At 48.5% G+C, this 24,208-nt stretch overlaps 1 protein-coding gene across 1 annotated transcript in view; it reads right to left on the reverse strand.

Annotated features, from left to right (window-relative positions):
* The window catches only part of LOC123754691 (transient receptor potential cation channel subfamily M member 4), a gene marked incomplete in the record, with an annotated part of 261,293 nt that overhangs the window by 19,264 nt on the left and 217,821 nt on the right, over positions 1–24,208 (reverse strand). The window contains 2 exon segments of the mRNA XM_069326277.1: positions 4,544–4,814; positions 18,982–19,032. Coding sequence (XP_069182378.1) covers positions 4,544–4,814; positions 18,982–19,032 — 322 coding nt within the window.

The raw sequence follows: 24,208 nt of genomic DNA on the forward strand, positions 1-24,208 counted from the left end.
TGTGAGCGAACAGAGCGAGCCTCCCACCCCCATTGAACCAGATGATGCTGGCTCTGAAGGCAACGTCGGCTCAGAAGCTGGCAACAGTGGCCCACATCGACCAGCAGAACCCTGAGCCATGGCACGACCCTTCTGAGAAGGCTGAGGATGGCCACCCCAGAGAACCATCAAGTCCCAAATATTATGACAATTAGATGAAGCTGCCTGCAGAAACTATGTGACAGCAGCCTCTGTAAACAGCAACGGACAAAATGGAGATGAAAACCCAAGAGCCAGGGCCCAAGAAGATTCCAAAGAAGGAGCGAGCACAGCCTGATGGCACATGAGGCGATAAACAAAGAACAGACACACCACTTCCTTCAGGATAGGCGCAAACAGCTTCAACAGTGTAGCCCATGACCACGCCGCCAAGGACAGCACACCAGACAAAGGCCCAGTACTCAATGCCTCCACATCCTCCTCAAGCCAGGCAGAAGATAGCTCGAGAAGGGAAAAGCACAAGACCAAAGTCAAGTGCCAACAGGCGCGCAAATCGTCTTCAACCAAGGATGCCGAAAGGGAAGGAACCTGCACATGCAGCTGCACAAGGCCAACATCCCGAAAAAGCACAGGGACATACAAGCACGCATTAAGGCGCTCAAACTCGCCCCCCAGGTAAATCTGCAGAACGGTAGATGTTTCTTGCCACTCAAGCGTGCATGACCAACAGAACCCATGCCACACCCCCCAACAAAAAGAAAGGGCAGTCTGCCAGCCAGGAAGACTCCGGAACCTCCAAACGCACCCAAAACGGGGAAGAATAACCAAACTCAAAGGACGGATCCATAATGGAGGCGGAATCCGGGTCTCGCAGGAGGTGTGCAACAAGAGCCTCCTGAACCTCCCTCAGGGAAATATGAGAAGCAGAAAATCTCCGGGAAGGACGAGGCCAAGGAACCCAAGGGGACCCTGGAATTAAACCCGGGGAGGAACCGAACTCAAATCATACTCATACAGGGAAAGGGGGGGGGGGGGAACTCCCCATGCAACAACAAGCCCTGCAAAGAGGGCACCAACACCCTTTTGAGGTCAAAGGGGGCCTAAGGCCCCTAGATCGATTCCACCCCAGCCCTGGGATCCTCCAAGTCGGAACCTGGGGCAGAACAGTCCTCCATACCCTCCACCACTGAAGAAAAAGCAGATTCCAGGGAAAAGGCTGAAAAGAAGGGGGCTTGCTGGTAGGACCCAGAAGCCTCAGCAGGAGGAACCGGCTCAAATGCTTCCATCCCCAACCAGAATGGGGCAACCCCCGAAGCTTCCGAGTCTCATTATCAACTAAATCCTGCTCCGACTCCGAAACCTTCAGATGTTATGGAGCCGGATGCAGGGGGCAAAAGTGCAGGATGAACAACAGGGGAAGGACCAGAAAGCGCGGACTGACCCAAAGTCGAAGTGACTAACGTCCCCAGGTTTATGTCCCTATAACCAAAGTGGGGCAGCCGTGGGGCATCCAGGCGGGAAACCAACCTAGTGCACTGCAGCAACCTAAACCTAGTATGCAATGCAATGCTGCCTGTACCCTAACAGTAATGTCATAAGAAAAGAACTGGAGAACAAGAAGAGAACACAGCTCGCAAGACGCTGGGTCAATGGTGTCGTTGACCCAACAGGCAGCATGATGGAGGCAAAAGAGGGGACTGTCACCCTGAGACAATGGCACACAGCAACCTTTGAACTTACACAAGGCAGGCTGGAACTCTGAAGATGCATCCATTTGTCCACCGAGCCCCGTCAGGATTTTCTAGAGCCCATAGACTGACTGCTATGGGAAGCCCAGGCAAGGTGTTGCTAACCGATTAAGACCCAAAGCTAACAAAGGGAAGATCAAAACACTGAAACCCCTGCGATGTGTATAATCATGGGGACCTAGCAGAGTGCCACCAAAATATTATAAGTGGAACGATAGCTACGTTAGGCACACCACCATCAGGCAAAAAAAAAAAAAAAAACCTGCAAAAGTACAACGTCCCTAGAGGAAAGAAACAGGCCGCTGCGTAGGTAGGTAGGCAGCATAACACCTTTATGCCACAACCAACACGATACCACTCCCTACCCAAGACCAAACAAGGGCCACGAAACCCCAGCTGGCCCCAAGGGCGGGGTAAATGGTGAGCAGCAAGAATTCTTACAGAAATGGTCATCCCGAACGCACCAGGGAAGGGAACCCTAACACACATTACATTCTTGTACATACATTCTTGTACAGTCACTAGCACGGTAGCATTTTGGGCAAGTCCTTAATCCTATGTTCCCCGGAATACAACCCAGCAAATCGTTTAACAACCAGGTACCCATTTTACTGTTGGGTTAAACAGAGGCTACAGTTAAGGATTGGCACCTGGTCAATCCTCCCCGGCCAGGATACGAACCCAGGACAAAGCACTCACGAATTGCCAGGCAAGCATCTTAACACTACGCCACAGGGACTGCAAGAGCAGTACTCACAGGGCACCTAGGGAAGGAATCCCCTAAGCGCATGCAGCCCTGGTACTGATGAGGAACAACTGGCCACCACACACAACAACACTACAGTGCTCGCCATGAAATAAAAACACCGCCTTGGAAATTGAGGCCAGAGAAAACGTCCACCTTGGCCTTGGACCACATTAGCTAACGAACTGGAGTGTTGGATAGCCACTACGGGGAGGTCTGGGGTGCCCCCTCCCTCTCTTGGGGAGAGGAGGGCTGCACGGATGAGCGGCGAGGTAGTGGAGTGTGACGTCTGCTTGTTTGCTTGTTTCCTTAGGATTGGAGGGACTTCTATATCTCTTTTCGGTTTTTCTTTGTACATTTTTTACCATGTGGGGCTTTGTTTTGTTATGCCTACCTTTCTGGGTGCCTAACCCTGGTCGATGGCAGATAAGGAAAAACCCCAACAACAGGGGGTGAAGGGGTTTCCAGGGCCATTGCTCCCAGCAACCTCTGAGGGGGGCCAGGTTCTGGCTTGTGGTCCCCGGTTGGTCGAACTCCTTAGACTAATGCCCCGGTCTAATATAACATTAGCCCGATAGCTCCAGGGAACCGAAAAGGCTCCCCACAAAAAGAAAAGAAAACCCCTGCAAAAGCACAACCACAAGAGGAGGAACAGGGAACACGGCTGCCGCGTTGGTAGGTGTGCCGAGCAGCACCTTGCATCCCAAACCAGCAACACCACCACTTCCTATCCAAGGCAAAACAAAGGCCACTAAACCCCAGTTGGCCCCATGAGTGGGGCAACTGCCGAGCAGTAGGAACCCCTACGTAAGTGAACCCCGAGAGCACCAGGGAAGGTAACCCTAGAACCCAAGGGTAGTACTCACAGGGCATTTAGGGAAGGCAGCCCTAAGCGCATGCAGTCCTTGGTACAGTGTGTTACACCTGGCCAATATGCCACAAACAGCAGGAAACACCACAAGGGAACAAAATCCAGCAAATTTTGAGGCCAAAGTCGACATCCTCCCCAGATGCGCTTCATGCAGTCACGAATTGAGGTGCGAGGGGCTGGCGAGTGGGTCCGAGGCTCTCCTTTTCCCCCTCCCAGGTAGGGGAGGGCTGAGCGGACAAGCAGTGCGGTGGCGGTGAATAAAACTGCTTGTTTGGTGGTTTCCTTTTTAATTTAGGGAGTTCTATTTCTATGTTCAGTCTTGGGTTTTTACAATTTCTACCATGTGGGGTTTGTTTTGAGATGCTTACCTTTCTGAGTGCCTAACCTCGGTCGATGGCAGATAAGAAATATCCCCAAATACACAGGGGTCTCCTTAAGCCATTGCTCCCTGTGCCTCTCTGAGGGGGTCAGGTTCCAGCTCTGGGGAGCCGGAACCTGAGGAAGCTCAGTTCCGGCTCTGGAGAGACGGAATCTGGGGAGCTTTTGTGTGGGGAGCCAAAGGGGCTCCCCACACAAAAGTAATAAAAGGCTAGAAGAGCAGAAAACTTCGGACCTGACTGCAGGCTAAGCTTTCTACCTACCTTAACTCATTTTAAAGCTCATGCACTTTTTGCTTTCCCCAGAACATAATTTGGTTTTATTTTACATTTAGGTTTGCAACTAGTGCTGGGGGCATAAAAGCAAACAGTGAAGGAATGGTGGCCAATCCTCATCCTGCTCAGGATTTAATCCTAGGTATTCTTCCTTGCAAGGCTTGTATCCAAACCACTTTTCATCACTGATATTTTCTTTCTTTTCAGAACTATTATCTGTGTGAAAGCACCTAAATAAAGCATAAGGAAAGTTCTTGCTGAAAAGTACTCTAAGGTACATGGACATATTATTTTTATATTAACATATAATAATATTTTATTAAAACAATATACAGTGTACATGGTAATGTAGTTACATAGTAGCAAAAGTATTAGTGTATTATATAAAGTCTAATTATGCTCAGCATTTCATGCATAACTTAAAATTATTTAGGTAAGTTTTTGATTTACTAACACTTAATAAAACATTCTAGCTAATATAAATTCTTAACACATGTTATGTACAGTGGTTTTGATCTCTTCCTCCTCCCAAAACCTCTCTTCATACCTTTGCCTGTAAACGTAACAATTCCTCTTCTATTGCTTCATCCTGTTCATCCTGCTCTTCTGTGTCCAATGTCTTGGCTTCATTGTCACCCTTAGCTTCAGGTGATTTTGCCAGCAATTTGTCTTGCTTGGGATCAAGATTGGTCGTAGATGGATTTTGTTCTATTGAAGTCTGGCTGGCTGATATCTCTGATTGATTTCTAAATTTCTTCTTCTTCTTCTTCTGCTTTAGTTCTTCTGCCTCCTGCATGATCAACTGTAGGTCTTCTTCACTGTAAATATAATTTATATTTTTCATGCATGGTAGAATACTAGAAACATTCTCCCTCTACAAATATTTCATTCCATGTATAATAAAATTGCAGGAATGTGATAAATCTGAGAAAATATTGAAGCCGTGCAATGGAATCAACCCCGCATCCCTGAACTCCAGTAGTGCATGTATCTGAGGAATTCAGGAATGTGTGGTCGTTACAATAATAATAACAATAAATAATAATAATACAGTACTAATAATAATTTATTTATGTAAAAGCACATATACATACATACACACACACACGAGATAAAAGAACAGTGGAGTATTCCTAGGCAAGGTAAGCTCAATGTCTAAAGTCACCAATATGCAGAGCATTTCAGGCATAATGTGTGAAACAAAAATTTTGGTTAACAATACACAAGCTTAACACTATTGGTGACTCGGCGGGCGACCCGCCGCGCACCTCGTATATAATAGACCACATGTGGCAGATCAGGTCCCACGACCCACAGCCGCCATTCTTGAGGTTATCTTGAGATGATTTCGGGGCATTTTAGTATCCCCGCGGCCCTGTCCTCGACCAGGCCTCCACCCCCAGGAAGCAGCCCATGATAGCTGACTAACACCCAGGTACCTATTTTACTGCTAGTTAACAGGGGCATAGGGTGAAAGAAACTCTGCCCATTGTTTCTCGCCGGCGCCTGGGACCGAACCCAGGATCACAAGTCCCCGCGTGCTGTCCGCTCGGCCGACCGGCTCCCCATGATAACTGAACCTGTGCGACCCTTAAATCCCTGCGCCCGAAATGAGCCCAAGACGTCACCAACACAGCAGCAAAAGCTGCAAACGTCCGAACAGCATGGGCGCAAAGGCAGACCGCAGGCTGGAAGACTGAAAAACTCTGCGGACGACCTGGCAGACCCGAGCCCTGAAACAGGGAATGAGGGGAACCAGATCGAACCAAACCGCATCCCCAGACACGGTACGCAGGTAACGGCAAAAAGCGCAACCGGACAACACCAGACGCACCCCCGGATAAACTAATCAAGCATCAATAACCCAAGAACCCCTCCGGAAACCAGCTGTCTCGATCGTCGCCAGGATGGAGAAAGGCTGCACACGTACAAATCTACCACCAGTACCAAAGAGCAGAAACCTGAACCGAAGGGGCTACCACAAGCTGAGAAGATAAGAAGGCACCCTGATCAAGGACCAGAACGGCTCAGGCGACGCATGAGCAGGCCGGAGTTGAAACAATACACGAGAAAGCGAACGAAACAAGGTGACGTCCACCCCGAATGCAAGCCGGAACGGCTCCGCCAGCGCCGCACAAAATGAGGCAACAGTAAGAAACATCAAATAACTGTAGTCCTGAAAACCCAAGAAAAGATAAGACAACCCGATGTGAAAGAGAAGACAATGTACAAAGAGCAAGAAAAAGTTCATAGAAACACCAGGAACGTCATACTGTTGCCAAGACGAAGCTCGCAGGTGGGACACCGTCAACAAGGCCATCTGAATATCACAGAGATGGTGAACCAGCATCAAAATACCAGACGCTTAGAGCCGAGGAGAAGGCCGAACCAGTCACGTACAGGACTGATCCGACCTGCCAAAAGAGGCGGAGCCACGGGAAAACGCCCCGGGTTCGGACACCTATCAAGCAGCGTCTGAAAAGAAAGCTGGGCTGGCCACCAAGGAACCATAAGGACTGCTCTCGTGGGAATGGGCTGCAACTGAGCCAGAACCCGAAGCAACAGCTGGACCGGGAGAAGAGGAACAGGTACCCCCACCTCGACCAGTCCTGCCAAAAAGCATCCACTGTGAACGCCTCACAGGTGGGTAAAGGCGCCACATAAAATGGGCGACGCCTAGACTACGCCGACTCGAAGACGTCCATGGCCAGGAGTCCATACGTCTGGCAGAGCCAACGAAACGAGTCGGTGATGACTGGCCAATCCACGAACAGAGGAATGAACCAAGACAGCTGTCCGCCAGGATGGAGGACACACCCTGGACATGAACCTCATGGTTAGGCAAACCCCGAGAACCCATCAAACGAGCCAGTCTAAGGAACCAACCCCCAAAGGTCAACACCTAAAAGAAACCTATGGTTCCAGCAAGAACCGCCAAAGAACAGTCCGAAAGGAGCTGAATGGTAGAGCACTGAGTGACCCAAACCCTCTGAAGCGCAAACCAGACAGCCACAAACTCCTGAACCGTGCTGTGAGCCCATCTGAGGGACAGACTCCACCATCCCCGGCCGACCTGGTGAGTACTGGTCACAAAGCCCCAGCCGAGAGATGACCCGTCCGTGAACACATCAAGCGAAGGCTTGGGGAGGCGTTAAGCCACGGAACCCCGAAAACCCCAAAGAGGAAGCTGGTGACGCAGCACCAACACAAGATCCCCGGAGGAACGAACCCAACGATTGCAAGAGGCGGAAGGGGAGTCTCCGAAGGAACCAAACAGGCGCCAAAGCCAAACCCAACCCCGCGGGCAGACCAGCACGTTGAAGTTCAGACTCCCGCACAATTGCTCGAGCAACCCGGGACCTCGTCATGAACAGCTGAAGGCGGGACCACAGCTGCAGTAACACTTCTGGAGGAAAAGACAAGGAGTGGCCCAATAGCCCTAAACAAAGCCCAGGTCCGAATCCGGGATGGAAACAGATGGAATGGCCTCCAAATCACCAGGAAACCAAACCCGGCGATCTGGAAAGAACCACACCCCTGGCGAGCAGACAAGCAGACCGACTGGGAGCCCACACCAGCCAGTCGTCGAGGTAGGCCAGACACCGAATCTCAAGCAGACTCAGACAGGGCACCAAGATCCGGTAAAGATGCAAAAATACACCAAGTGCCAATAATTGACCTGGAGGTCCAGGGGCCACCATCCAGGCACCCGGCCCCAACAGAAGCCTGACAGGAGACAATAGTCCTCCGAGGAGGGCATAGAAACCAGGGCGCAGACTGAAGAAGTCCAGAAGAACTGCAGATCGAAAACCCCATGTCTGCAAAGAGCAGACGGGAACCCCAGAAGGATGGGGCGGATTGACCACGCCCAACGCACCCACTAAGATGACATGACGAAGCACAGGGGAAGAAGCCCACTCCGCAAGCTTTGAACCCCCCCAAAGGGGGAGAATCCGTCCACTGCCGCCACCAGAGGCTGGAAGACAACCAAAAGCGCCCACCAACAGCAGGACCATATGAGAGTCAACAGAGCAAGCTGCTCCCCCAGCGCCCCATCAACAGAGAAGGGAAGAGAGCCCCTTCCAAAATAAAAAGTACACATACACATATACACATATACAGGCATACCTCAGTTTAAGAGTTTAATTGGTTCCTGGAGACACCTCGTATTCCGAAAACTCGCATTCCGAAGGTAATTTCCCCATAAGAAATAAAGGGAAATGAATTAATCCGTTCCTGACTACCCCAAAAACCCCACATCAAACTAAATTTTTATACCTAATTCATCTAAATAAACCTACAAAACTATGTTCAAGTTATTACTTACCTTGCTGTTGAATGCTGTAGGTGTATGGAAGATGGTGAGGAGGGGGGAGGAGAGGAGGAGTTACTGTTTGGAAGGGGAGTCCCCTTCCATTATCACATCAGGCAGTGAGGACTTCACTGGTATGCACACACTGGCACATTTTGCCTGCATACCACTAGGACTTGCTTGTTTTACTAAGAATTTGTCTAATGACACTTGTTTTTCCCTACATTTTAACACTTGTCTGTAGTAAGACATCACATTATCATTTAAAAGGTCAATGCAACGGCCTGCTACAGCTTTATCTGGGTGAGTTTTTTCAACAAAACTTTGCAGTTCTTCCCATACTTCACACATTTTCTTAATCAAGAAGGGACATCCTCTACTGCCTCTACTCACAGCTATTTTCTTAGGTTGAACCTTACCAATAGCTTTCTTGAGACCCATGGCAAGATATATAATGACAACTTTTATGCTCAAATGGCCAAAAAAACGATAAAAAACTGTAAATCCTTGTGAAGAATTCAGGTGGGATAGTCACTGGACACGAGACACTGGTAAACTGAGGCGCGATCGCCATGCCACCACGCGCCAGTCGACCTGTACACGTATCAACAAACTCGCGTTCTGAGGTAACCCTCGCCTTCTGAGACATATTTTCCAAGGAAATCCTGCTCGTCTTCCGAAAAACTCGCATACAGGGACACTCGCATTCCGAGGTACCACTGTATACATATGTATATACACATACACATACGTTGTGTGTATGTGTATATGTATGTTACACACACATGCATATGTGCACACACACACACACACACACACACAGTGTACACATGTACATGTGTACACACACACATGTTGCACTCACGGAGACAAAACTTGAAGATGTTATTTTAAATGAGGTCATATTCCCAAGGGGCTACTCAATTTGGAGACGGGACAGAAAAATTAGGAAAGGCGGTGGCGTTGCTGTGCTGGTAAAAGAACACCTAAAGGTGAAGGAAATAATGACTGCCAATCCACAAGAAGTTGACATAATAGCACTAGAGATCTGCTATGAGGATGATAAACTAATGATGATAAATGCATATAGTCCACCGCCAAGCAGCACATGGTCAAAGGAGGAGCTAGATAGTAAACGTGAAGGTCTTATAACAATAATGAGAGAGATTATAGCGAGAGCGGATAACGATAGATCACGACTGTTGATAGTCGGTGACTTCAACTTGAAATCCATAGACTGGGAAACATATGAAGCTAAAACAGAAGATTTTTGGACCTGTAAATTTGTAGACCTCATCCTGGAAACATTCTTGTATCAACATGTTAAACAAGCTACGAGGATGAGGGAAGGGGACGTTCCCTCCATGCTAGATTTGATATTTACAGTGTGTCCTCACTTGAACGAACTATATGGGGCGAAGCCGATTCGTTCAAGTGCGGAATTCGTTCCATCCGTCCGGCCCCAACAACCTTCTTATTTTTTTTTTTTAAACATATGCCAGGACACATTAGTTTGTTTCTTTGTTGTGTGGTGCTTCATTATAATATCTTTCATGCTCTTTTGGTGTCAATAATAATCTGAGATGCGAGAATCACCATCCCCCACCCCATTCACACCATCCTCCACACCACCCACACCATCCTCCACACCACCCACACCATCCTCCACACCACCCACACCATCCTCCACACCACCCACACCATCCTCCACACCACCCACACCATCCTCCACACCACCCACACCATCCTCCACACCACCCATACCCTCCCCACACCACCCATACCATCACCCACACCATCCCCACACCATCCTCCACACCACCCACTCCATCCCCCACACCACCCACACCATCCCCCACACCACCCATACCATCCCCCACACCACCCACACCATCCCCCACACCACCCACACCATCCACACCATCCCCCACACCATCCCCCACACCACCCACACCATCCCCCACACCACCCACACCATCCCCCACACCACTAACACCATTCGCCCCCACCACCCACACTCCCCACACCACCACCCACACACCCCACACCACCACCCACATCATCCCCCACACCATCCACATCATCCCCCACACCACCCACACCATCCCCCACACCCCCACACCATCCCCAACACCACTAACACCATTCGCCCCTACCACCCACACTCCCCACACCACCACCCACATCATCCCCCACACACCCCACACTACCCACATCATCCCCCCACACCCAACCACACCACCCACACCCAACCACACCACCCCACCCACACCCAAACCACACCACACCACACCACCCAACCCATACCACACCACCCACACCGTGTATTGAAGCAGCAGGCTTGGAAGCATCTCAACTCGCCCGACAAAAAAAAAATGATGGGTTGACAGGTCTCCACTCACACCTCCAGGACCCCCACCCCCCAGGTACCCGGCCATACACACCACAATGCCAAGTCAGCTATTGTTTTCTTCAGGAAACAGTAAAACGTGTTAATGATTAATAATGTATATTAATACACGAAAATTAACATATTTTGGCATAAATATTTTACAGCTAAGATTGAGATTTATAATAGAGTATGAATGAGAGGTTTGGCAGCCATGCGTGGTCACCACCCTTCTCTCTCCACTTCCACCTCCCCTGACAACACCTTCCACCACTGACCCCACCTGCCTCTTTCCACCACCTGCCTCCCCTGACACCGCCTGCCTCCCCTGACCCCACCTGCCTCCCCTGACCCCACCTGCCTACCCAGACCCCACCTGCCTACCCTGACCCCACCTGCCTCCCCTGACACCACCTGCCTCCCCTGACCCCACCTGCCTCCCCTGACCCCACCTGCCTCCCCTGACCCCACCTGCCTCCCCTGACCCCACCTGCCTCCCCTGACCCCGCCTGCCTCCCCTGACCCCGCCTGCCTCCCCTGACCCCGCCTGCCTCCCCTGACACCGCCTGCCTCCCCTGACCCCACCTGCCTCCCCTGACACCACCTGCCTCTTTCCACCACCTGCCTCCCCTGACCCCACCTGCCTCCCCTGACACCACCTGCTTCCCCTGACCCCACCTGCCTCCCCTGACACCACCTGCCTCCCTTGACCCCACCTGCCTCCCCTGACCCCACCTGCCTCCCCTGACCCCACCTGCCTCCCCTGACACCGCCTGCCTCCCCTGACCCCACCTGCCTCCCTTGACACCACCTGCCTCCCCTGACCCCACCTGCCTCCCCTGACACCACCACAAATGATGCCAGCCACCTCACCAAGGCCTAACGTTCACACGACTTGTGCTTGTTTTATTGGCCTCCTCAAAATTTATTCTAAATAGGTATTAGTACAGCACGTAGGCTGTTAGAGGAGGGAGGGAGGGATCCAGGAAACAACCCCCCCTCCCACCCCCCACCCCCCCAATGGCTCAGGGAGCGACCGGCCGGCCACACAATGCCAGCTGTTATCTACACCCCAATTGTATTAAAAATTCTGTGAAAAGGAAATGTGTTCAAACTGTTTAAAATATGTACTGTATATATTACAATTTTCACCATTATTATTGCTCCAATATGACATTTTTCTAATAAAAAGGCTATTTTCAGTGTAGATAATGCGATAATTATCATTAAATTGACTCTTGGCATCTGACGATGAGAGGAGAGTGAGTGGTCTCTGTGGTCAGGTGGAGGAAGGAGGGTGGGGGCGGGGGAGCACGTGTTGCCTCCTGACAACAACTCTCTCACCAATGCCCCCCTGACACCATTTTATCACCATTTTTATCACCATTTCTCCCTAGAAACAATTCGTAGGGATAATAAAACACTACATAACTGTTTACACTCTGGCGAATCATAGTTGATGACAGCCAGCTCTGACGCTCGGCCTCGGTGACCGCTTGGACGAACATTCCTCACTTAATCGAACATTTGTATGTTCCACTGAACATTTGGTACCAAATTCAATTTGTTCGGCTCTTCCGGGAATTCGATAGAGCGGGGTTCGTTAGTCTGAGGAAGCACTGTACCAGGAAGGAGGAAGAGATATTTGACATTCAGTACCTTCCTCCCTTGGGTAAAAGTGACCATGTCTTTTTGGGAATAAAGTATGCAATGCGTTATAAGCTGGAAGAAAATAAGGAGGTTAAAGCAGTTGAAAAACCAGACTTCAGGAGAGGACATTATGGTGACCTTAGAAATTTTTTTAGTGAGTATAATTGGACAGACTTGATGCTAGGCAAGGAAGTGAATGAGATGTATGGCAAGTTTTGTGAAATATATGATAAAGGCACAAAAAAATTTATACCAAAACAGAGATGCAGAACTAGGAAACAGGATTGGTTCAATAGAAATTGCGAGAGGGCTAGAGACCGAAAGACACAAAAATGGAATCAATACAGGAAGAGGCCGAACCCCCAAACATACCAGCGATACAAAGATGCGAGAAACAACTACACGGCAGTGAGGAGAGAGGCAGAAAGAAATTTTGAAAAAGGGATTGCGGACAAATTTAAAACAGAACCAGGTCTATTCTATAAATTCATAAACAACAAATTGCAGGTAAAGGATAATATTCAGAGGTTGAAAATGGGAAATAGATTCACGGAAGATGAAAAGGAAATGTGTGAAACACTAAACGAAAAGTTCCAAAGTGTGTTTGTACAAAATGAAATCTTTAGGGAACCAGATACAATAAGAATTCCAGAGAACAACATAGAACACATAGAGGTGTCTAGAGACGAAGTGGAAAAAATGCTCAAGGAGCTCGGTAAGAACAAAGCAGCTGGCCCAGATGGCGTTTCACCATGGGTTCTGAGAGAATGTGCATCTGAGCTCAGCATTCCACTTCACCTGATCTTTCAGGCATCCCTGTGTACAGGAATCGTAGCAGACGGGTGGAAACAGGCTAACATAGTTCCAATCTACAAAAGTGGCAGCAGGGAAGACCCCCTCAATTATAGACCTGTATCATTGACAAGTGTAATAGTGAAAGTATTGGAAAAACTAATCAAAACTAAATGGGTAGAACACCTAGAGAGAAATGATATAATATCAGACAGACAGTATGGTTTTCGATCTGGAAGATCCTGTGTATCGAATTTACTCAGTTTCTATGATCGAGCCACAGAGATATTACAGGAAAGAGATGGTTGGGTTGACTGCATCTATCTGGACCTAAAAAAGGCTTTCGACAGAGTTCCACATAAGAGGTTGTTCTGGAAACTGGAAAATATTGGAGGGGTGACAGGTAAGCTTCTATCATGGATGAAAAATTTTCTGACTGATAGAAAAATGAGGGCAGTAATCAGAGGCAATGTATCAGAATGGAGAAATGTCACAAGTGGAGTACCACAGGGTTCAGTTCTTGCACCAGTGATGTTTATTGTGTACATAAATGATCTACCAGTTGGTATACAGAATTATATGAACATGTTTGCTGATGATGCTAAGATAATAGGAAGGATAAGAAATTTAGATGACTGTCATGCCCTTCAAGAAGACCTGGACAAAATAAGTATATGGAGCACCACTTGGCAAATGGAATTTAATGTTAATAAATGTCATGTTATGGAATGTGGAATAGGAGAACATAGACCCCACACAACCTATATATTATGTGAGAAATCTTTAAAGAATTCTGATAAAGAAAGAGATCTAGGAGTGGTTCTAGATAGAAAACTATCACCTGAGGACCACATAAAGAATATTGTGCAAGGAGCCTATGCAATGCTTTCTAACTTCAGAATTGCATTTAAATACATGGATGGTGATATACTAAAGAAATTGTTCATGACTTTTGTTAGGCCAAAGCTAGAATATGCAGCTGTTGTGTGGTGCCCATATCTTAAGAAGCACATCAACAAACTGGAAAAGGTGCAAAGACATGCTACTAAGTGGCTCCCAGAACTGAAGGGCAAGAGCTACGAGGAGAGGTTAGAAGCATTAAATATGCCAAAACTAGAAGACAGAAGAAAAAGAGGTGATATGATCACTACATACAAAATAGTTACAGGAATTGATAAAATCGACAGGGAAGACTTCCTGAGACCTGGAATTTCAAGAACAAGAGGTCATAGATTTAAACTAGCTAAACACAGATGCCGAAGAAATATAAGAAAATTCACCTTCGCAAATAGTGGTAGACGGTTGGAACAAGTTAAGTGAGAAGGTGGTGGAGGCCAAGACCGTCAGTAGTTTCAAAGCGTTATATGACAAAGAGTGCTGGGAAGACGGGACACCACGAGCGTAGCTCTCATCCTGTAACTACACTTAGGTAATTACACGTACACTTGAAATGAAAATTACAAGCTGCCGGCCAGGCAAAGAAGGCATAAAACTGCATCAAAAGGCCCACCTCGACAACAAAATCTCAAAGTCCCAGCACGACCACAACACGTGCCAAGACCCAAAAAGATCAGTCTGCAAGCTAGGAAGACCCCGGAACTCCAGAAGGCAGAACCGGGTCACACACAAGGAAACAAAGCCCCCTGAATCCACAAAGGGGGTCCAAGAGGAAGAAACCTCTGGAACGAAACCAAAGAACCCAAAGGCACCTGGAATCAAACTAGTGGGACCCCAAACCACCACATTTTGCCGGCAGAGAAACACCACAGAAAGGCAAAGCACAGCCCCCAGACAGAACCCCCTGGAAAACGGTCATAACAGACCGAAAACCGAGGGACAAGGTGTGGGAGCAAGCATAGCAGCCAGGGACACTGAGCCCAAACCCAAAGGCCCAGACTCAAAACAGACAAAATGGGAAACCCGGTGTAAAATCAGCACTCAAACCCAGGCAGGGGCAAACCGCCCCAGAACTGCTAGCAGGCATCCCCCACAGCCCCGGGAACCAGCAACATAGGCCCCGGGGCAGAGCCGTTTTCAAAGCCCTCTGCCCTTAAAGAAAAGCAAGAGTCCATGGGAAAGGCAGCAAGAAAGGGCCGCTGGTAAGACCCAGAAGCCTTAGCAGGAGGAACAGGCTCGAAAACCTCCGTCCCCTAACCCGAGCAGTGCAGCCCCCGAAAACCGCCCGAGTCTTGGCCCCAACTAAATGTGGGATATCTGGGGCTTGACTCATATATTCAATTATTTACTTATTGTATTTAATAAATCGAAGGACCACCCACTTTTGAGAAAAGAGGGAAAACGAATAAAAGTGATCATTAGAATAACACTAGAGAACCAGTGTCTATGGATACTAATTAAAAGAATAATCACTTTAAAATAATGAATAGACTGTATTATTAATTAATTAAAGTCAAAGCCTGAATCTAGGAACCAGTGTGGTTCGTCACTAGTTCATTGTTGAGTAAATAACATAATAAATCTAAACTACTATAGATTCAAAGATATGATAACTCAAATTGTGAATACAGGTATTAAAGATTATGAATTACTGAGCAACAGTCAGAGCAAAACACATTAATTACCAATTATAATAATAATAATAATAATAATAATAATAATTTTTATTTAGGCAAAGGTACATACATAAAGAGATTTTACAAAGTTTGTTGGCTTTATAGATAAGAGCTAGTACATACAATGCCTAAAGCCACTATTACGCAAAGCGTTTCGGGCAGGAAAAAACACTACTGACTAAAGCTTAAAACTAATCGGTAAAAAGAAAAAAATGCGTTGAGTACAAATAAAAATAGAGGTAAAAGAGGGGGGAACATTGCTGAAAAAACAGCACAAATACAATTACAAATTATTACAGAAAATTACATTAAAACAGCGTTGATTTGTAAAAAAAAAAAAAAAAAAAAAAAAAAAAACATACATGGGTTGACAATAGAGAGAGGTAAGGTAGGTTACAGGGAATTTATTAGGTATAGCTTCGTTTTTAACTTAAACTGGTTGAGAGAGGTACTGTCTTTAACATGGTTGGGAAAGTCATTCCACATCCTGGGCCCCTTGATTTGTAGAGCATTTCTGGTTTGATTAAGTCGTACTCTAGGAATATCAAAACTGTATTTATTTCTGGTGTGGAATTATTTCTGGAATTATCATTTCTGGTAATAATCTATTCAATGTAAAGATCCTACAGGAATTATATATAGAAATCAATAATAATAATAAATAAATTTGTACGAAAAATGTCTTAGCTTTAAGACGATTTCTGTAACGACATTTCGTCATTCGTCCTCGTGGTCACAGGATCCCCATAAAGAAAGAACCCAAGGTGAATATCACGAATGATGAGAAACAACTTGACGACTCCTCGTATACACACTGAAATCAGAGAAATTTAAGTAGCATTTGATTAGGCTACGATTTATTTTCAATATTCATGAAAACGGAGAAAATTGTCGTAAGTTTACTAACGTTGTGTATTAGGTATCCTTGCTGTATGACGACAGACTACTCACAAATATATAATCTAGGATGATGCATCAAACGAGAACCATATACTTAACATGAGCGTATCAAATACTGAGGTCTGCCAAAAACGCGTCAGCTAGTCCCAGACGTCCACTGCTGTGTACGTGTAATTACGGGTCTTGGCTTCAATTGTTGACGCGTTATTAACTGGCTGGGCACTATAGAACACGTGGATAAGTAATTATTAACTGTTGACCGGGTATCAACGTAATTCTTGTCGATAAACTCACCAGTCACTACCACGTGTCTCGACACTCTTCACGCCAGGGATGCCTTCTCTCGCACAATGGCGTCGCCGCCTCCCTCAACCCGTCTCCCGCATTCACCACAAAAATTATTAATCACGAATAATTCTTTTCCGCGCAATTATGGATGTAATACGTTAACGAGAACTGGGTTGCAATTATAGGGATTTAAATATTATCATATTCTCGTTTTATGGTGTTAAACGAGAAATGGAGAAGATTTTATTTTCTCCATGACATTCGCACGTAACAGAGAAAACTGCTACTACATAACTATTTCAGTTAATAACGCTCGGTTTTAGATTATTGGGAGTTATATTATCCGTAGGTAATTATTACACGGAATACTGACAATTTTAGAGAACCCCATTCAATTCTCTAACACATTGGTAATAAATGTGTCTAACTGGACATTATCTGACGCAATGTTGCTACTCGATTTCATGAGAATTCTAGCATTAATACGCAGATGCAATGGTTAATTTATGTTGACACTACCGTTAGTGAAATTAGTAACTACTATAGTTAGTATATAATGATAATGATTTATTATAATACAATACAGTAGTAGTTTATTAGTGTTGGAAATTTCCAACACTAAACCCCGCCCCAACCCCAAAACCTGCAGACGGTCTGGAGCCGGGAACAGGGAAGGAAAGGGGCGAACAGCACCTAACCAAAACGGGGTGGCCTTAGGGCATCCAAGTGGGAAACCAACCTAGCGTGTTGCAGCAACCTAACCTAGCTTGCAACATGGATGCCGCCTGTACTCTGAACAGCAATAACATCAGGAGAGTACTGGAGAACAATAAGAAGCAGAATATCTCACGCAAGAGTCTGGGTCAAGGTGTCAGTGACCCAACAGGCAGCATGACGGAGGTAAAAGTGGCGAATGTCACCCGGAGACAAGGGCACAGCAACCAACGATCCCGTACAAGATAGGTTGGAACCCGGAAGACACATTCAATGGTCCACCAAGCCCAGACAGGGGTTTCCAGGGCCCGTAGGCTGACTGCTACAGGAAGCCCGGGCAAGGTGTTGCTAACCGGTTAAGAAACCCAAAAATAACAAGAGGGTAGAGGATAGCACTGAAAACCCCTGTGACATGTAAAATCACGGGGGGCTAGCAGAGGGCTGCCAAACACTACCATTGGAACTATAGCCACACTGGGCAGACCCCCACCAGGCAATTGAAAATAAAAACTAAAGAAAACCCCCGCAAAAGTACACAGTCTCCAGAGGCAACAGGAACCGGTCGCCGCTTAGGTGGCAGGTCGCGCAACACCTTGACGCCCTAACCAGCACAATACCAATCCCTACCCAGGGCCAAACCAGGGCCCCAAGCCCCAGCTGGCCCCAAGGGCGAGGCAAATGCCGAGCAGCAAGAACCTCTCCGGGAATGGTTCCCAAACGCCTCAGGGAAGATAACCCTGTTACGCAAGGGCAGTACTCGCAGGACGCTTAGGGAAGTCAGCCACTAAGCGCATGGAGCCCCGGCACTGATGAGGTACTCCTGGCCACCGCACAAAACACACGGCAATGAACGCCACACAAGGCAAACACCGCCTAGGAAACTGAAGCCAGAGAAGCGTCTATCCTGGTTGACATTAGCTTACGATCTAAAGCTTGGCAGCTGGCGCGGTAGGTCCGGGGTTTCCCCCTCCCCCTCTTGGGGCGGGGAGGGCTGCGCGGACGATCGGCACGGCAGTAAAGTGTGATGTTTGCTTGTTTCCTTGGGATTGTAGGAATTTTTTACCTCTCTGTTCGGTTTTTTGTTTTAGTTTTTTACCATGTGGTGTTTGTTTTGTCATGCCTACCTTTCTGGGTGCCTGACCCCGGTCAATGGCAGATAAGGAAAACCCCAACCACAAGGGGTTTTCCAGGGCCATTGCTCCCTGAAACCTCTCTGAAGGGGCCAGATTCTGGCACTGGTTCCTGGTAGGTCTGAACTCCTTAGCTAATGTCCCAGTCTAATGTAACATCCATTAGCCCGATAAGCTCCAGGGAGCCTTAGGGGCTCCCCACAGAAAATAATTACTGTACTTGGTTGTGATGCTTACATTTCTTCCAGCTCTCCCTTCTGCTCGATGTATTTTGCTATTTTATCAATTCTGAAAATTAAGAAGGTAATTTAATCTAGTTTTATATTATTTTGCATAGTCATATATAGGTATATAAAATTTTAGTACTAAAGTTCTCAAAATTATAGTTATTTACCTTTACTGTACCACATCTTCAGGTGCAGGACCTAAACTTCTATTCTATAAATTATTTAATGGTTCACCTCATGGTTTGGTTTCTCATAGTCAGGGACAGGAAGCATCTTAGGCTTATCAAGGTTTACCCTAGGCAAACTTCATCCATCAGGTTTTCCCCAGGACACAACCTACAATAATTGCCTAACTCCCGCATACCTATTTACGCACTATATGTACAGAGGTATCATATGAATGGAAACATTGCACTGGCTTTAAAGTCTGTGATATCTTGGTTCGATGCAAGTCTCAACTACTTTGTAAAGTTAATGCCACAAACCAGCCTATGAACTGAATGATGCATTAGTAAACCATGTTGTCCATTGCTAAGGAGGCTAACATTTTCCCACTACTGTGCCAGTGGATGCAATAGACATTTACCAACAAACTTCATAATATAGTGAGCTTGCATAGAAGGACTTACCTGAAGGCCCACTATTGGTGTCGATAAGGACAGGAAGCCAGCGACTTGTAGAAGGTCCCTCCATTTGCCTTGACAATCTTTTCCAATTTGATTTTGAAATTCAAGAGCTTTAGCAGTAACGGCTTAGGCGGGATGGCGGTTCCTTGGGTTTATAATCTTGTGGGTGAAAAAGCATCTCCTATTTTCAGTCCTGCATTGTGGCTTGCCGAGCTTCAAGCCAATGCTCCTTGTTTGTGTCACATTAGTCCTTTTGAAGATATTTTCTGAATCAACATCCACCAAATTGTTCAGTATTTTAAAGTTTCAATGAAATCTGCCCTGTCATGCTTGGTGTGTGGTGTCATTAGCCCTGTGGCCCTCAACCGTTCCTGATACGAGAGATGACTTTGCTCTGGAATGATTTTTGTTGCTCTGTGTTGCATTTGTTGCGGTGTTGAAGCTGCCCATTATGCTGGTCAGGGATAATGACCTAGTGGCTCATTTTGTAGTATGCAAGGGTGCTACTTGGTAGTCTAGTAATGCCAAGAAGTGCTTGAAAAGGTTTTAAACTTTATATGGATTGTAATGGTTTCTGAAGCACAGTCTACCTCCTCTATTCACAAACCTCCAAACACAGGTTTGGTCTTCGAGCAGGGGCACAAATAGTTGGGCAAGTTTCCTTTCTCACCATGCCTTGGTAAACCTCACAGTAAATAGTTACCCAGGAGCTAGGCAACTGTTGTTGGCGGCATCCTCAGAAAGGTCCGTAGTTTGACCTTGGAGGCCTCGACAAGTCTAGGTACCCATCAGGAACAGTCCCCTGAGCACCTAGATGACCCATCAGGGACAGTCCTCTGAACACCTAGATGACCCCTCAAGGACAGTCCCCCCCTATCTCCTAGATGACCCATCAGGGACAGTCCCCCTATCTCCTAGATGACCCATCAGGGACAGTCCCCCCTAGCACCAAGATGACCCATCAGGGACAGTCCCCCTAGCACCTAGATGACCCATCAGGGACAGTCCCCCTAGCACCTAGATGACCCATCAGGGACAGTCCCCCCTAGCACCTAGATGACCCATCAGGGACAGTCCCCTCTAGCACCAAGATGACCCATCAGGGACAGTCCCCCTAGCACCTAGATGACCCATCAGGGACAGTCCCCCTAGCACCTAGATGACCCATCAGGGACAGTCCCCCCTAGCACCTAGATGACCCATCAGGGACAGTCCCCCTAGCACCTAGATGACCCATCAGGGACAGTCCCCCTAGCACCTAGATGACCCATCAGGGACAGTCCCCCTAGCACCAAGATGACCCATCAGGGACAGTCCCCCTAGCACCTAGATGACCCATCAGGGACAGTCCCCCTAGCACCTAGATGACCCATCAGGGACAGTCCCCTCTAGCACCAAGATGACCCATCAGGGACAGTCCCCCTAGCACCAAGATGACCCATCAGGGACAGTCCCCCTAGCACCTAGATGACCCATCAGGGACAGTCCCCCTAGCACCTAGATGACCCATCAGGGACAGTCCCCCTAGCACCTAGATGACCCATCAGGGACAGTCCCCCTAGCACCTAGATGACCCATCAGGGACAGTCCCCCTAGCACCTAGATGACCCATCAGGGACAGTCCCCCTAGCACCTAGATGACCCATCAGGGACAGTCCCCCTAGCACCTAGATGACCCATCAGGGACAGTCCCCCTAGCACCTAGATGACCCATCAGGGACAGTCCCCCTAGCACCAAGATGACCCATCAGGGACAGTCCCCCTAGCACCTAGATGACCCATCAGGGACAGTCCCCCTAGCACCTAGATGACCCATCAGGGACAGTCCCCCTAGCACCTAGATGACCCATCAGGGACAGTCCCCCTAGCACCAAGATGACCCATCAGGGACAGTCCCCCTAGCACCTAGGTGACCCATCAGGGACAGTCCCCCTAGCACCTAGATGACCCATCAGGGACAGTCCCCCTAGCACCAAGATGACCCATCAGGGACAGTCCCCCTAGCACCTAGATGACCCATCAGGGACAGTCCCCCTAGCACCTAGGTGACCCATCAGGGACAGTCCCCCTAGCACCTAGATGACCCATCAGGGACAGTCCCCCTAGCACCTAGATGACCCATCAGGGACAGTCCCCCTAGCACCTAGGTGACCCATCAGGGACAGTCCCCCTAGCACCTAGATGACCCATCAGGGACAGTCCCCCCTAGCACCTAGATGACCCATCAGGGACAGTCCCCCTAGCACCTAGATGACCCATCAGGGACAGTCCCCCTAGCACCTAGATGACCCATCAGGGACAGTCCCCCTAGCACCTAGATGACCCATCAGGGACAGTCCCCCTAGCACCTAGATGACCCATCAGGGACAGTCCCCCTAGCACCTAGATGACCCATCAGGGACAGTCCCCCTAGCACCTAGATGACCCATCAGGGACAGTCCCCCTAGCACCTAGATGACCCATCAGGGACAGTCCCCCTAGCACCTAGATGACCCATCAGGGACAGTCCCCCTAGCACCTAGATGACCCATCAGGGACAGTCCCCCTAGCACCTAGATGACCCATCAGGGACAGTCCCCCTAGCACCTAGATGACCCATCAGGGACAGTCCCCCTAGCACCTAGATGACCCATCAGGGACAGTCCCCCTAGCACCTAGATGACCCATCAGGGACAGTCCCCCTAGCACCTAGATGACCCATCAGGGACAGTCCCCCTAGCACCTAGATGACCCATCAGGGACAGTCCCCCTAGCACCTAGATGACCCATCAGGGACAGTCCCCCTAGCACCTAGATGACCCATCAGGGACAGTCCCCCTAGCACCTAGATGACCCATCAGGGACAGTCCCCCTAGCACCTAGGTGACCCATCAGGGACAGTCCCTCTAGCACCTAGATGACCCATCAGGGACAGTCCCCCTAGCACCTAGATGACCCATCAGGGACAGTCCCCCTAGCACCTAGATGACCCATCAGGGACAGTCCCCCTAGCACCTAGATGACCCATCAGGGACAGTCCCCCTAGCACCTAGGTGACCCATCAGGGACAGTCCCCCTAGCACCTAGGTGACCCATCAGGGACAGTCCCCCTATCATCTAGGTAACTGCTGAAGCTTTAAATGCCAAAACTCTGCTTAACTTTAAAATCAAGCTAGAAAAAATCATCACGACAAATGGAAGGAGGGACTTTTGACAAGCAGCTGGCTTCCTGTCCTCAGCGAGGACACTAGTGTTAATGGCCCTCAGGTAAATCCTGGCAAATAATCCAGCAGGGACAGTTTGAATATATCCCTGTTGCATTAGTAAAAAACCAGCGTTGAATGTAATGAAACGCCTTTTTCTGGGTGAGCCCCGGAGGCTCCTTGGAGCTTATCGGGCTAATGTATGTTATATTAGACCGGGACATTAGCTAAGAAGTTCAGACCTACCAGGGACCAGCGCCAGAACCTGGCCCCTTCAGAGAGGTTTCAGGGAGCAATGGCCCTGGAAAACCCTCTTGTGGTTTGGGTTTTCCTTATCTGCCATCGACCGGGGTCAGGCTAACAGAAAGGTAGGCATGACAAAACAAACCCCACATGGCAAAAAACTAAAACAAAAAACGAAAAAACCAGCGTTGAATGTAATGAAACGCCATTTTCTGGGTGAGACCCGGAGGCTCCCCGGAGCTTTACCGGCTGATATGCTAATGTCAGACTTTGGCATCAGTCATGTGTATGGAGTTCTAGGGCCTACCGGGGACCACGAGCCAGAACCTGGCCCCCTCAGAGAGGCAAGGGGAGCAATGGCCTATAGAAACCCCCGTGTGGTTGGAAGCATTCTATGTCTGCCATCGACCGGGTCAAGCATCCAGAAAGGTAAGCATTCCAAAACAAACCCCTATTCTGGTGAAAATTGCTACCTAAGCCGAACTAGTGAATAGAACTCTTCAACAGAAAACAAGGAAACTAGTATGACGTCATACGTCACCGCGCCGCTGTCTGCGCAGCTCCCCCCTCCCCGGGAGGGGGAAGGGGGAGCCCCAGACCTCCCACGCCGGCTATCCACCCATCAGTTCTGAGGCTGGATGTCAAAACACGCGAAAAACGCCGACCGGAGGGAGGGAGGGTTGCCGGGGAGCCTCCGGGTCTCACCCAGAAAATGGCGTTTCATTACATTCAACGCTGGTTTTCTGGGGGGAGCCCCGTCGGCTCCCCGGAGCTAACTACCCACAGAGGAAGGTCAAAGGGACAAAACCGGGAGGCGGACACCACGCACCCCCCAAGGAGGCGAGACAACCGGCAGCAAACGCCAACTCAAGGCGCCACAGCCCCGAAAATCCCGGGAACAACACGAGAACCACGAGCAGCAAGGCCCCTGCACGAACACCAAAAATCCATGCCCGAAAGACCGCAAGGCCACGTCGCCCAGACGGCAGCGAGAGCAGCAAAGCCACGAACGGCACAGGCATGAGGGAAGAACACAGGCAGCTTAGCCGCAAGAACACGGCTGACCACCCGGGACACCATCACCCGCGAACCGGGAAGAACAGAACCGGATCAACGCAAAACGCGCTCCGGACCCAAACGCCGTGGCACGCAAACAACAGCGGAGGGCCGCCACTGAACACAAAAA

This window comes from Procambarus clarkii, chromosome 18 (genome assembly GCF_040958095.1).
Source record: "Procambarus clarkii isolate CNS0578487 chromosome 18, FALCON_Pclarkii_2.0, whole genome shotgun sequence".
Lineage (NCBI taxonomy): Eukaryota > Metazoa > Arthropoda > Malacostraca > Decapoda > Cambaridae > Procambarus > Procambarus clarkii.